This window comes from Neofelis nebulosa, chromosome 1, assembly GCF_028018385.1.
Source record: "Neofelis nebulosa isolate mNeoNeb1 chromosome 1, mNeoNeb1.pri, whole genome shotgun sequence".
Lineage (NCBI taxonomy): Eukaryota > Metazoa > Chordata > Mammalia > Carnivora > Felidae > Neofelis > Neofelis nebulosa.
In genome coordinates this window covers 115,022,556-115,035,070 of record NC_080782.1, presented here as the reverse complement: position 1 = coordinate 115,035,070, position 12,515 = coordinate 115,022,556, and the positions used below count along the sequence as shown (strand labels likewise).

The 12,515-nt window shown below is 39.8% G+C and overlaps 1 protein-coding gene and 1 long non-coding RNA gene across 5 annotated transcripts in view; one reads left to right on the top strand and one right to left on the bottom strand.

Annotated features, from left to right (window-relative positions):
* LOC131512944 (uncharacterized) overlaps positions 1-2,205 on the bottom strand; it is a 61,211-nt gene extending 59,006 nt beyond the window's left edge. For both annotated transcript variants that reach the window (XR_009262396.1, XR_009262397.1), the window contains exon 1: positions 2,078-2,205. This is a non-coding gene — a long non-coding RNA (uncharacterized LOC131512944). The remainder of the gene's footprint in view (positions 1-2,077) is intronic.
* On the top strand, positions 2,117-10,121 carry SETD9 (SET domain containing 9). Of its 3 annotated transcripts, none has more exons than XM_058732168.1 (6): positions 2,117-2,215; positions 3,673-4,040; positions 5,447-5,570; positions 6,061-6,176; positions 7,130-7,231; positions 9,752-10,121. In XM_058732168.1, the coding sequence occupies exons 1-5, from the start codon at positions 2,118-2,120 to the stop codon at positions 7,180-7,182; spliced, it is 759 nt and encodes a 252-aa protein (XP_058588151.1). In that variant the 5' UTR covers position 2,117; the 3' UTR covers positions 7,183-7,231; positions 9,752-10,121. The 3 variants fall into 3 exon arrangements, with proteins under 3 accessions (XP_058588151.1, XP_058588134.1, XP_058588141.1); XM_058732151.1 differs by having other exon boundaries at positions 7,126-7,231; XM_058732158.1 differs by lacking the exon at positions 2,117-2,215 and adding an exon at positions 2,524-3,177 and having other exon boundaries at positions 7,126-7,231.
* Positions 10,122-12,515: the final 2,394 nt, after the last annotated feature.

The window sequence follows — 12,515 nt, the reverse complement described above, 5'->3', positions numbered from 1 at the left end:
AGACACATGAAAAGATACTCGTTACTATTATTCAGTAAATGCCAATCAAAACCACAATGAGATATCACCTCACACCTGTCAGAATGGTTAGTATCAAAAAGACCAGGAATAACAAGTGTCAGCAAAGATGCAGAGAAAAGGGAAACCTTGTGTATTGTTGGTGGGAATGCAAAATGGTGCAGCTTCAATGGGAAATAGTCTGGAGTTCCCCCAAAAAATTAAAAATAGAAATAACATACATTTCAACAATTTCACAGCTGGGAAGCAAACAAAATCACTAACTGGAAAAGATATATGCACCGCCATGTTCACTGCAACATTATTTACAATAGCCAAGATATGTAAACAACCTAAGTGTCCATCAGCAAAAGATGAATAAAGAATATGTGGTGGGGCACCTGGGTGGCTCAGTCAGTTAAGCGTCCAACATCGGCTCAGGTCATGATCTCACAGTTAATGGGTCCAAGCCCCGCATTGGGCTCTGTGCTGCCACCTCAGAGCCTGGAGCCTGTTTCGGATTCTGTGTCTCCCTGTCTCTCTGCCCCTCCCCTGCTCATGCTCTGTCTCAAAAATAAACAAACATTTAAAAAAAATTTTTTTAAAGAATATGTGGTATAAATATATACAATGGAATATTACTCAGCCATAAAAAAAGAATTCTTGCTATTTCAAAACCTGTAACAACTTTGTATGGTGACAGATGGTAGCTAGACTTCTGATGGAGATCACTTACTAATGTATATAAATGTTGAACCACTATGTACACCTGAAACTAATATTGTATGAAAACTGTACTTCAATTTTAAAAACTGAATTCATTATCAAAGAAAACTACAAACCCAAATGGTTTCACTGGTGAATTCTATCAACATTCAAGGAAGGAATAACACCATTCCTATACAAATGTTTTGGTCTTTTTTCACAAGTAGAGGAAAAGAGAATACTTCTCAATCCATTTTATGAGGTCAGCAAAAGTCTAACACCAAAACCTGAAAACAAAACTACAAACAAGCCATGACACTGAAAATTTTATAACACACTTCGAAATAAATTTGAGACAACAAAAGCATATAAAAACCTATAGAGTATGACCAATGTGTTACTCATAACTATCTAGCTATCTCAATCCAAGCATGGTGTAACATCTGACAATGTATAATTCATACATTAACAAAAGAACATAGAGAAATTATGTGATCACCTCAGTAAATAGCAAAGAAAAGCATGTGATACTCATCATTAACTTAAAACAAAAATTCTTGACAAACCAAAACTAGAACTTTTTAGATTCGAAGTACACTTACCAGAAAAAGAGTAATAAACGATGTTAAAACCGTAGAAACAGAATAATAAAGTGTAATTATACAAACTAATATGGAGAAACAATAAAATACATTTTTGAATAAATAAAAGAAGTTGTGGATATTTGTAGTAGCTTAAAACATTCACACATATATCTATGATTTTCTGTAGGAATACAGAACACATAGAAATAAGACTGAAATAAGACAAACACATAGAAATAAGACTGGTGGAAAACACATCAGTCTGATAACTTTTTTTATGTTTATTTATTTATTTTTGAGAGAGACAGAGTGTGAGCGGGGGAAGGGCAGAGATAGAGGGAGACACACAATCCGAAGCAAGCTCCAGGCTGCGAGCCTTCAGCGCAGAGCCCTACATCGCGCTTGAACCCACCAAGCTTAACCGACTGAGCCACCCAGGCACCCCATAATTCTTAACAAACACGTACTGATTTCAGAGATTCTTGTAGTTTGCATCCACTGGAACTAAGCATAGTCTGAACTTCTCCGAAGTGGGTGTGTGTGTGCGCGCGCGCGTGTGTGTAAATACACGAGCGAATGGAGAAAGAAAAGGGGAATAAAGGGCTTCCCTCATCTATACGCACCTACGATTCAGCCAGCTGAGGTCAATAAAGGAGAGGGACGGAGGCCACAAGATCCAAGGGAGTCCCAGGGCAAAGGAGCAAGGCACTGAAGGCGGAGACCCAAGAGGGGCAGGACGGCGTGGCCTCCGCTCCTCCCCGGACCAGGGCGGGCCCGAGACTGTGACCCACCTCTCCGGCGCTGTCCTCGTTACAGCGCCGCGGGACGGCCATGCCGGGCCGCCTGCTTCGGGGCCTGTGGCAGCGATGGCATCGTTACAAGTACCGCTTCGTTCCTTGGATCGCGCTGAACCTAAACCACAACCCCAGGTGAGAGGGCGAGGCCGGCAGACCAGGGACGTCTTCTTTCAGCCCCACGACGCCACCAGGACCGCTGAACTGGAGGCATGTGGGCCCTAAGTGGGCGGAACCTCCGGCGAAAAGCGCTTTAAACGGCGGTCTCTGGTGGGCGGAGCCTCAGGCGACCCTGGGGCCCGAGGTGGGCGGGCCCGTAGCGAGCAGAACCTGAGGTGGGGCGGGGCCTGAAGTGGGCGAAGTCGAGGCTGGTGGAGTCGGAGGACAGCTGGGATACCGCAGACGGTGGGGAGCCTTAGGAGGGTGGGACCTGAGGCCTACTCTCCCAGAGTACCCCGCGCTGTGAGGTCTGTGAGGCGGGCGTCCCTCACGGGCAGTGCGGCTCGTGCTCTCCTTTAGAGGTCTTCGCTGACGGGCGCTTCTGTCCGGGAAAAAAATAGAAACTTTTGAAAACGAACAAAGTTTATACAGCGTGAGGGTGCATGGCCTTCTCTCCGCCAGGGCATACTTCAAAGTTCCTTACAAAAGCCAAACTGAGGTTTATTTTTATAGCTCCATAGTTTATATGGTGAAAGCAGCCCGGCTTGGATGTGAGGATAACAACTTGCACTAGCTGACGCAGAAAAACAAGCAAAATGTCACTAAAAACACGTCCGAATGTGGGGTTTAGAATAGTCCATGCCTGAAGAAAGGGATCTAGTTGAGTGGGTGGCGGTGGAGTCACTGTTAATTCAGGCTCTAGTAAGTGGCATGGTAGCGATCGTGAAGAAGCTCACGTAATGCTCACTTAAATAGGCAAAGCTAGCTCCACTGAAGGCCAGTTAATAACCGAAGAGCTTTTCCAAAGTTTGATTCCGCGGAAACGTGAATTCAGGGCCACCGCTGCTATAGAATTGTGAAGCGGAATGGCTTTCTTTTTGTCAAGAAGTAAAAAATAATACCATTATGCGAGTAAAAATGATGCAGCCATTAAAGAAGTAAGTATTCCCGGGAGAGAATGTAACAAAGTATATGATGTTAAATTTGTCTTTGTAATTAAATGCCTATAAAATATATGAGGATTCTTATGCGATATTCACATAATGGCCATGGATGTAGTGGGAAGAGGAACTAGTTCTGTTTGAGCTGTGGCTTTCCTGCTTAACAGCTTTAGGATCTTGGGCAAGCTCCACAACGTCAAGCCTCAGTTTCCCTGTCTTCAAAGATGAGATAATGAATGTAAGGACCCAACAGCATTTGGTACAGATAGACTTTTCACAGATAACCGGCTATTTGTAACTTGGGTGGGTATTGCCAGGAGTTAGCGAACTACAACTATCCCCAAACAATTCTTTCTTGAACTTTTTAGTTTTATGCCCTTCAAACACATGAGAATAATCATCATTAAGCCCAGTAACTTAGAAGGCATGAAGGCATGAAGCCTGACTTTTATCACTTGAAGGGTAGTGAATGGAAACTTTTCCTGTTTTCAGGACCATCCGGTATGTTCCAGAGGAATCCAAAGACAAAGTTATCTCAGATGAAGATGTCCTAGGAACATTACTGAAAGTTTTCCAGGCTCTGTTCATTAATGATTTCCATAAGCAATCAGATATCTTGACTATGCTTCCAGAAACCGTTAAATCAAAATATCATGACCTACTGTCAGTTCAACATCCAAGGGTGAAACTGCTTGAATACAGACATCAACAGCAAAATATCTTTAAACCAGAAGAAATTCTTTATAAGACACTGGGTTTCAGTGTTGCCCGAGCAACTAGCTCATTGATTTCTGCTGGAAAAGGTGTCTTCGTTACCAGAGGATTGGTACCAAAAGGCGCGGTTGTATCTATGTATCCTGGTAATGATTCAATTAGTGCTTTGCCAAGAGTTTCCTATTTATCAGTTAATATAAGTCCAACAAAATACTTACTCTTATAATCCTTTGAGTAAGGAGTTGAATTAGAAACTGAGATTTCCACACATTTGTAAATCCTGATTTCGAAAATAACTACAAATTATTTTATGTGCTAGAAAGCATCCTTGAGTATTTATTTGAATAAAAGCACTTTTCTTTTAAGGAAATTTTTGTAGTCAGTGTTTAAATGTAGAATATAGTATGGCCTACTCTGATAAGATGAATTACTTAGAAAGCACTAGAGAATAAGTCAGTTGGTTTACATAATGGATAACTAAAGGTAAAAATAGTACAGGTTAAAACAGGTATGACAGAGTTTAAACCTGTAAATCAATAAATACCTTTCTGCCATTTCTACACTTTGAAAGTAAAGCAGCTTCTTTGCAAAAAGATCATTGACTAGAATGCTTAGTAGGGTATGTTATTTGTTAAACTAAGATTACATTATTTGTAAATGTTTAATTCAGACATGTTTTCAAAAAGTCATTCTGTTTTCTAATTTTACATCCCTAAGCAAAAGAGTTGGTTTCCTCCTACACAACTAACTCTGTAAAGGCTCAATAGAACAAGCTGGCAACAAATTAATACTAGAATAAATTCAATAGATTAGGATGCCAGTAACATAGGACACACTCAGTAAATACTAATTTTCTCCTTTCCTCTACTGCTAGCGAAAGGGGAAACAACCTGAATATCAGATTCATTTATTCCCATTTTGTCTACATTATTTAACTGGTTATTAACAAATACATTTCTTAAAAGACTTTCTTTTTTTTTTTTTTTTTTTTTTTTTTTTTTGAGAGAGAGAGAGGGCGCAAGTCAGTGAGGGGCAGAGAGAAACCAAGCTCACCTGAAGCAGGGCTCGAGCTCACCTGAGGCAAAGCAGGGCTCGAGTTGACCAATGTGGAACTCCAACTCACTACTGTGAGATCATGACCTGGGCTGAAGCTCGATGCTTAACCACTGAGCCACCCAGGAACCCAAAAGACTTTTTAATGGATGTCAAATAACACTCTACTTTAAAAAGCAAAAACAAAACAAAACAAAAAGCCCCTATAATTTTGTAAAGCTGAATCTCAAATGTGGTGTTCACATTTTAATTAATCAAAATAGTCACATTTTATTTGGCTATGTGAACAAGTTGATTCTCTGCTCCATTTACTTTTGGGCACTCTTTAAAGGGAAGAAGTAGCCAAAGAGAATGTGATAATCTAGACTGGAGGTAAAATATTAGAAAAAGGTAGAGAAAATAAAATAGTTCATTTCATGTTATGTTTATTTTCCAGAGAAAGGTGCTTATCATGATGTTAATAATTTTTACATGGTGCTATGTCCTTATCTTATAATAGGTACAGTATATCAGAAGTATGAGCCAATCTTTTTCCAATCCATTGGAAATCCATTTATTTTTAGATGCCTGGATGGGGTACTTATTGATGGAAATGACAAAGGAATATCAAAAGTCGTATACAGGTAAGTTAGTGCCCATGTTCAAACATAACGATAGGACACAGAGCCACAGGAAAATGACCATGACCCTGGCCTTTTCACTTTAAATAAAAATCTGTTTAGACAGCTGCTAAGTGGCAACTCAGCTGCCCTATTGACTAGACAAAACTTTAAAAAAAATTTTTTTTTTTAATTTATTTTTGAGACAGAGAAGGACAGAGCATGAACTGGGGAGGGTCAGAGACAGGGAGACACAGAATCGGAAGCAGGCTCCAGGCTCCAAGCTGTCTGTCAGCACAGAGCCCGACCCGGGGCTCGAACTCAGGGACTGTGAGATCATGACCTGAGCCGAAATTGGACGCTTAACTGACTGAACCACCCAGGCATCCCAGACTAGACAAAACTTTTTAAGAGAAATTGGATTTGTTCAGTTCTAGGATTAATTTTGTACTTTTGGATTTTACTGTAAGACATAAAAGAACAATCTCTTACCTAATGCTTTCACCTGTTTCAGATCTTGCAATGGGAGGGATCAACTTGGTCCTTTAAAAATGAGTGACAGTACATGGCTAACATCAGAAATTTGTAATCCACTTGCTGTAGGACAGTATGTCAACAATTGTTCAAATGGTAAGTTGACATTATGGGTCTGTGAGACAAGATATAAATATAGCAGTAGTAATTTTTCTCCTTTGCTATATGACTGAGTGCCAGAGGCAGTTAAATTTAACATCTCAGCTTTTCAAAGCCTGTAAATAAATTGTAATGCTGAGAAGGCAGATATTAAAGAAGTTGGGGAAATAATGATATACATTAATTGGAATTCTTTTACTATTTTTCTTCTGGTTTTTCAGTAAACATGGGTAACTGATAAATGCTCCTTTGATCATTATTATTTTAGCATTTTTTAATAATTAAAAAAAGAGCATTAGAGATCATTTTGTCAGAGCCTCAGTAGAACCTTGTAGGTTAAATTAGACTGGTATCCCCTTTCTGTTGCTACTTTTGTGAATCACTTACCTTCTCTAGGGCTTGACTTTCCTAAAAATGTAAGTTTGATCTCGCCTACATTTAGCATAGGTTTTGGTGTTAGGGAGATATGAACTTGAAACCTGACTTTTCGGGGCGCCTGGGTGGCGCAGTCGGTTAAGCGTCTGACTTCAGCCAGGTCACGATCTCGCAGTCCGTGAGTTCGAGCCCCGCATCAGGCTCTGGGCTGATGGCTCGGAGCCTGGAGCCTGTTTCCGATTCTGTGTCTCCCTCTCTCTCTGCCCCTCCCCCGTTCATGCTCTGTCTCTCTCTGTCCCAAAAATAAAAATAAAAAACGTTGAAAAAAAAAAAAAAAGAAACCTGACTTTTCTACATAACCTTCAACCTTTCTGAGTCTCTGTTTTCTGATCTTCAAAAAGTAAATAATAAAACATACATCATCTAGTAATGCCTGGAAGGTAATAGTGATTATTAATTTGAAAATGTTCTAATAATTTAGAAAACCATGCATCAAGTGTTAAAATTCAGTTCTGTTTTCCATGACCTTTTTTAAAACGGCTATTTCTAAAAATTATATACTTGTTCCTAGACAGAGCTGCTAATGTCTGTTACCAGGAATTTGATGTGCCTGCAGTTTTTCCTATAGAGCTAAAACAGTATCTTCCAAACATTGCCTACAGCTGTGACAAACAAAGGTTAGTCTTTTCCTATCCCCTGTCTTCTGCTGTACTCAAAAAACATGTATATTCGAGGGTGCCTGGGTGGCTCACTTGGTTGAGCATCTGGCTCTTGATCTCAGCTCAGGTCATGATCTCACGGTTTGTGGGTTCGAGCCCCACATAGGGCTCTGCACTGACAATGTGGAGCCTGCTTGGGATTCTCTCTCTCACCGCCCCCCACCCCTGCCTCTCTTGTGTGTCCTCTCTCAAAATAAATACATAAACTTAAAAAAAAATTTTTTTAAATATATATATTCCAAGAAAAAGCTATACAGAACTTGGAATAATTTCTCTTAGGAAAAAATTATAACTTAAATTTTGATTTTCATCATACCTTAATGTATTAATGTAGGCTCATTTGAAGTTTAATATTTTTCATTAACTTAGCTCATTCTGCTTCTTATTACCCATTTTCGTTCTATGTAGTCCTTTATAAGTATCAACCTTAAAATTTTTTTCAAGTGATTCATTGTTACTTTTCTACTTACAAAATCTTCAAATACATTTTTTAATCTTTTTTTTTTTTTTTTTTTTTTTTTTTTTTTAATTTTGGCTTTTTTTATTTTTTATTTTTGGGACAGAGAGAGACAGAGCATGAACGGGGGAGGGGCAGAGAGAGAGGGAGACACAGAATCGGAAACAGGCTCCGAGCCATCAGCCCAGAGCCCGACGCGGGGCTCGAACTCACGGACCGCGAGATCGTGACCTGGCTGAAGTCGGACGCCTAACCGACTGCGCCACCCAGGCGCCCCTAATCATTTTAAGGATTATGTTCTTCATCTCACTTGAGAACACCCAGTTGAAGAAAAAGGCTAAATTACACTATTCTTTCTTTTGCTCATTTCACTATTACGTTTGGAAGCTTAATGAAAAATGAGGAAATATTCAGGGGCACCTGGGTGGCTCAGTCAGTTAAGTGCCTGACTTTGGCTCTGGTCATCATCTCACAGTTCATGGGTTTGGGCCCCATGTTAGACTCTGTGCTGACATCTCAGAGCATGGAGCCTGCTTCGGATTCTGTGTCTACCTCTCTCCCTGCTCCTCCCCGACTCACACTGTCTCTCTCTCTTTCTCTCTCAAAAAAATAAACATTAAAAAAAAGAGGAAATATTCAGAAAATACATATTATTAATGTAACATTTCTATTCAATAAGTGGAAAGTCTGAAAGTGTTCAAGTAACAATTTCTAAATGTAAGTAATTCTGTAGAGTTCTTTATCAACAGTGCTATAGGAAAATATAATCTTTATGTCATGTCACTGAGCTGCCAGGTGCTAGCAAACTTTATTTTTTATGGGCCCCATTAAATTGTCCTTTTAAGATGAAAGAGATTTAAAACTTAGACTGTTCTTTGGGGGCACCTGGGTGGCTCAGTTGGTTGAGCGTCCAACTTTCAATTTCAGCTCAGGTCATGATCCCAGGGTTATGGAATCAAGCCCCTCGTTGGGCTTCACACTGAGCATAGAGCCTGCTTAAGATTCTCTCTCTCTCTCTCTCTCTCTCTCTCTCTGCCCCCCCCTCCCTCTCTACCCTCCCCCCCCCCCCCGCCTCTGCCCTTCTCCCCGACTCCTACTCTGTCTAAAAACACAACAAACTTTGACTATTCTCTGTACTTGATACATACTCTGTCTCTACCTGTGTGTATGTAACAGTTGGGTTTTTTTTTTAGCTATATGCTCTGGAGCATAATATCACTACTGTTCAACAAGTACAGGAAAAGTTAACTGAGTAGGAACATTGAAGGTTACTTATGTCTTACGGTGTTCATAAAAGTATTTTTTTTTTTTAATTTTTTTTTTTCAACGTTTTTTATTTATTTTTGGGACAGAGAGAGACAGAGCATGAACGGGGGAGGGGCAGAGAGAGAGGGAGACACAGAATCGGAAACAGGCTCCAGGCTCCGAGCCATCAGCCCAGAGCCCGACGCGGGGCTCGAACTCACGGACCGCGAGATCGTGACCTGGCTGAAGTCGGACGCTTAACCGACTGCGCCACCCAGGTGCCCCAAAAGTATTTTTTTAATCCCAATTAATTTTAAGTAATGTTTTCATCTTTGCAGAATACAAAGATACAAATTAATTTTAAAATGTTAAACCACAAGGGCACCTGGGTGGCTCAGTCGGTTAAGGGACGGTTAAGCGTCTGACGTCGGCTCAGGTCATGATCTCACAGTTCGTGGGTTCGAGCCCTGCATTGGGCTCAATGCTGACACCTCAAAGCCTGGAGCCTGCTTTGGATTGTGTCTCCTTCTCTCTCTGCCTCTCCCCTGCTCATGCTCTCTCAAAAATAAATGTTAAAAAAAATGTTTTTTTTTAAACTTACTGATTTGTGGTCTCCATCAGGGATAAGAACTATTTCTTCAGGGAAATCAAATAGCTAAGACAATAGTAAAAAATTTGAATAAAATTATGTCTATAACAGCTAAATTGGTTATATTAAAAATATGAGCTTGGATTTGTTAATACTTCTAACTTTTGTGTATTCTTTTTGTCCTCAGCCCACTTCGATGTGTCATTCTTGTAGCACTCAGGGACATCAAACAAGGAGAAGAGCTTTTTTCAAACTACTATACAATTGTCAGCTAACTATGAATTAGAAATTAGGTTTTCTATTCAGCTATTTATTCTAAATGTTTTTGTTAATTGTATCTCTGAGTTCCACCTATAGAACAAATTTTTTGAGGCCTAATTGGAGTGGGAATTTTTTGTTTTTATTGATGTTAATGTGTTTATATTAAAATCTATTTCCTTCATTACAATTTCAAATTTATAATGCAATTATAATTTTAATTGGTTTTCACCTAAAAACACAGTAGCTTATTAAATTAAAACCTACTGCCTGAAATTAAAATTTCAATTTTTCTTTTATTTTGTATCTCTGTGGTTTATAAAATTTTAACCAAATCATCACCATTTCTTGCACTGTTGATGTGTACAAACTTCTTTAAAAACTCTATTTTTAGACCTACCCTTTGACCCAGCAGTAGCACTGCTAGGAATTTACCCAAGGGATACAGGAGTACTGATGCATAGGGACACTTGTACCCCAATGTTTATAGCAGCACTCTCAATAATAGCCAAATTATGCAAAGAGCCTAAATGTCCATCAACTGATGAATAAAGAAATTGTGGTTTATATACACAATGGAGTACTACGTGGCAATGAGAAAGAATGAAATATGGCCCTTTGTAGTAACGTGGATGCAACTGGAGAGTGTTATGCTAAGTGAAATAAGCCACGCAGAGAAAGACAGATACCATATGTTTTCACTCTTATGTGGATCCTGAGAAACTTAACAGAAACCCATGGGGGAGGGGAAGGAAAAAAAAAAGAGGTTAGAGTGGGAGAGAGCCAAAGCATAAGAGCCTCTTAAAAACAGAACAAACTGAGGGTTGATGGGGGGTGGGAGGGTGGGTGATGGGTATTGAAGAAGGCGTTTTTTGGGGACGAGCACTGGGTGTTGTATGGAAACCAATTTGACAATAAATTTCATAAAAATAAAAATAAAAACTCTATTTTTATATTATAAAGCCAAAAATATATGTTGTTGCCATGAGTTGTGTGTGTGTGTGTGTGTGTGTGATTTAAGGATTGTTTTAGCTTTTAGCATGGAAATAAAGTCATAAGATAGTGGTGATGGGAGGAACATGTATTCCCCATTCTCTCTTTTTTTTTTTAAGTTTATTTATTTATTTTGAGAGAGAGCGAGCGAGCAAGCAAGCAGGCTCCTTGCTGTCAGCACAGAATCCAATGCAGGGTTCAAACTCACAAACTATGAGTACATGACCTGAGCTGAAACCAAGAATCAGACACTTACCCGACTGAGCCACTCAGGTGCCCCTCCCCATTCTCTTATTCCAAGGGGGAGCACTTCCAATAGTGATGCTCCTGGCCTCTCTCTATACCCATTGGAGGAAGAATGATTTTCTGAAATTATCTTTGGAGGAGAACTAGGCACCCATGGCCCAGACCCCTGGATTTTTTTTTTTTTCTGTGGACTCTGCCAGCAGAGAGGGTGTCCTGGTCTTCTCTCTGCTCAGCCAGTGATAGAGTGAGTCTAGTAGTTCAGAGGTGGAGTATTAGTGAGCTCACCTGGCCACAGCTCTGAAGCCACATTCTCCAGTGAGTTTCATTCATAATCTTTCCTTGATCTCCATCAACCTGACTCCCACATTTCTCAGTTCCAATCTTGGGTGGACAGGACACCTCAAATCCTAACATGGAACCAGATTTTAACCACCGTAACTGCTACATCAACAACTTTCTTCAGTTTATTGCAATTTCAATAGTATTGTAATTGCCTTCCCTTGTTTCCACTCCTGCCACTTTTACAGAATTGATCACCCGGAGAGATTCTTGTAAATGTAACTCAGATCTTGACCCACCTCTGCTCAACCCTCTCATTACTCCTCATATACTGGAATAAATGCTAAAGTCCTTCACATATATGATGTAGCCATTCACTACCTCTGATCTCACCTCTTGCTCGTTCTACCCCAGGCACATCTGCCTCCTTCCCACACCTTGAACCTGTTGGACACACGCACACTTTCAGGGCTTCTGCACTAGTTTTTTGTGCCTGCAAAGGTCTTCCCCTTTTTTGTCACCTTGCCAACCATCGTACTGAAATTCACAATCCTTAAGTGCCAGCCCTGAAATTCCTATTACACTTTTTTTCTCTATCATATGTATCATGTATAAATAGTAAATGTACATTTGCGACAGTATCTGATTCTTTTTCTTAGCCTCCTTTATCTTTTATTTGTATAAGATCCTTAAAACCAGGAGAAATTAATCTTATTTGGAAAAAAACAAAACAAAACAATCTACTTGACCAAGAAGATCCTGTTACCCAGAACCTTATATAAAATACAGAAATACTAACTCCTGTGGACATATTAGGAGGGGCTGTAGGATGGGCTGGAGTTTTTAGGAGTGAACTCTTGAAATGTCAACTTAACCAGTGCAGGGAAAAAATATGTTATATAGAAAAAGATCAAATATGGCAAAATGTCAGTTCAATCTGGTTTGTTCATTATACTATTCTAATTTTTGTCTTAAAAAGTCTTTCTTTCAAAGCTAGTGGACAAGTCACCATTAGTTTAAGAGTAATATAGGCCATCAAGCATTCAGTGATACCTACTAGGTGAAGGGTCCTGGGATATACAAAGAATAAAACATGGTTCCTCATAAAATGCTCACGGTGAGAGTATAAAGCTTGCCTAGTATCATGACTTGGTTTGCACTGGAGGGGTGAATTT

Bases quoted from the DNA above. Each gene is read 5' to 3' on its own strand.
- SETD9 (XM_058732151.1), top strand. From the start codon at position 2,118: ATGCCGGGCCGCCTGCTTCGGGGCCTGTGGCAGCGATGGCATCGTTAC. The intron at 2,216-3,672 runs GTGAGAGGGCGA...TCCTGTTTTCAG, and splicing joins AACCTAAACCACAACCCCAG to GACCATCCGGTATGTTCCAG. The intron at 4,041-5,446 runs GTAATGATTCAA...ATCTTATAATAG, and splicing joins GGTTGTATCTATGTATCCTG to GTACAGTATATCAGAAGTAT.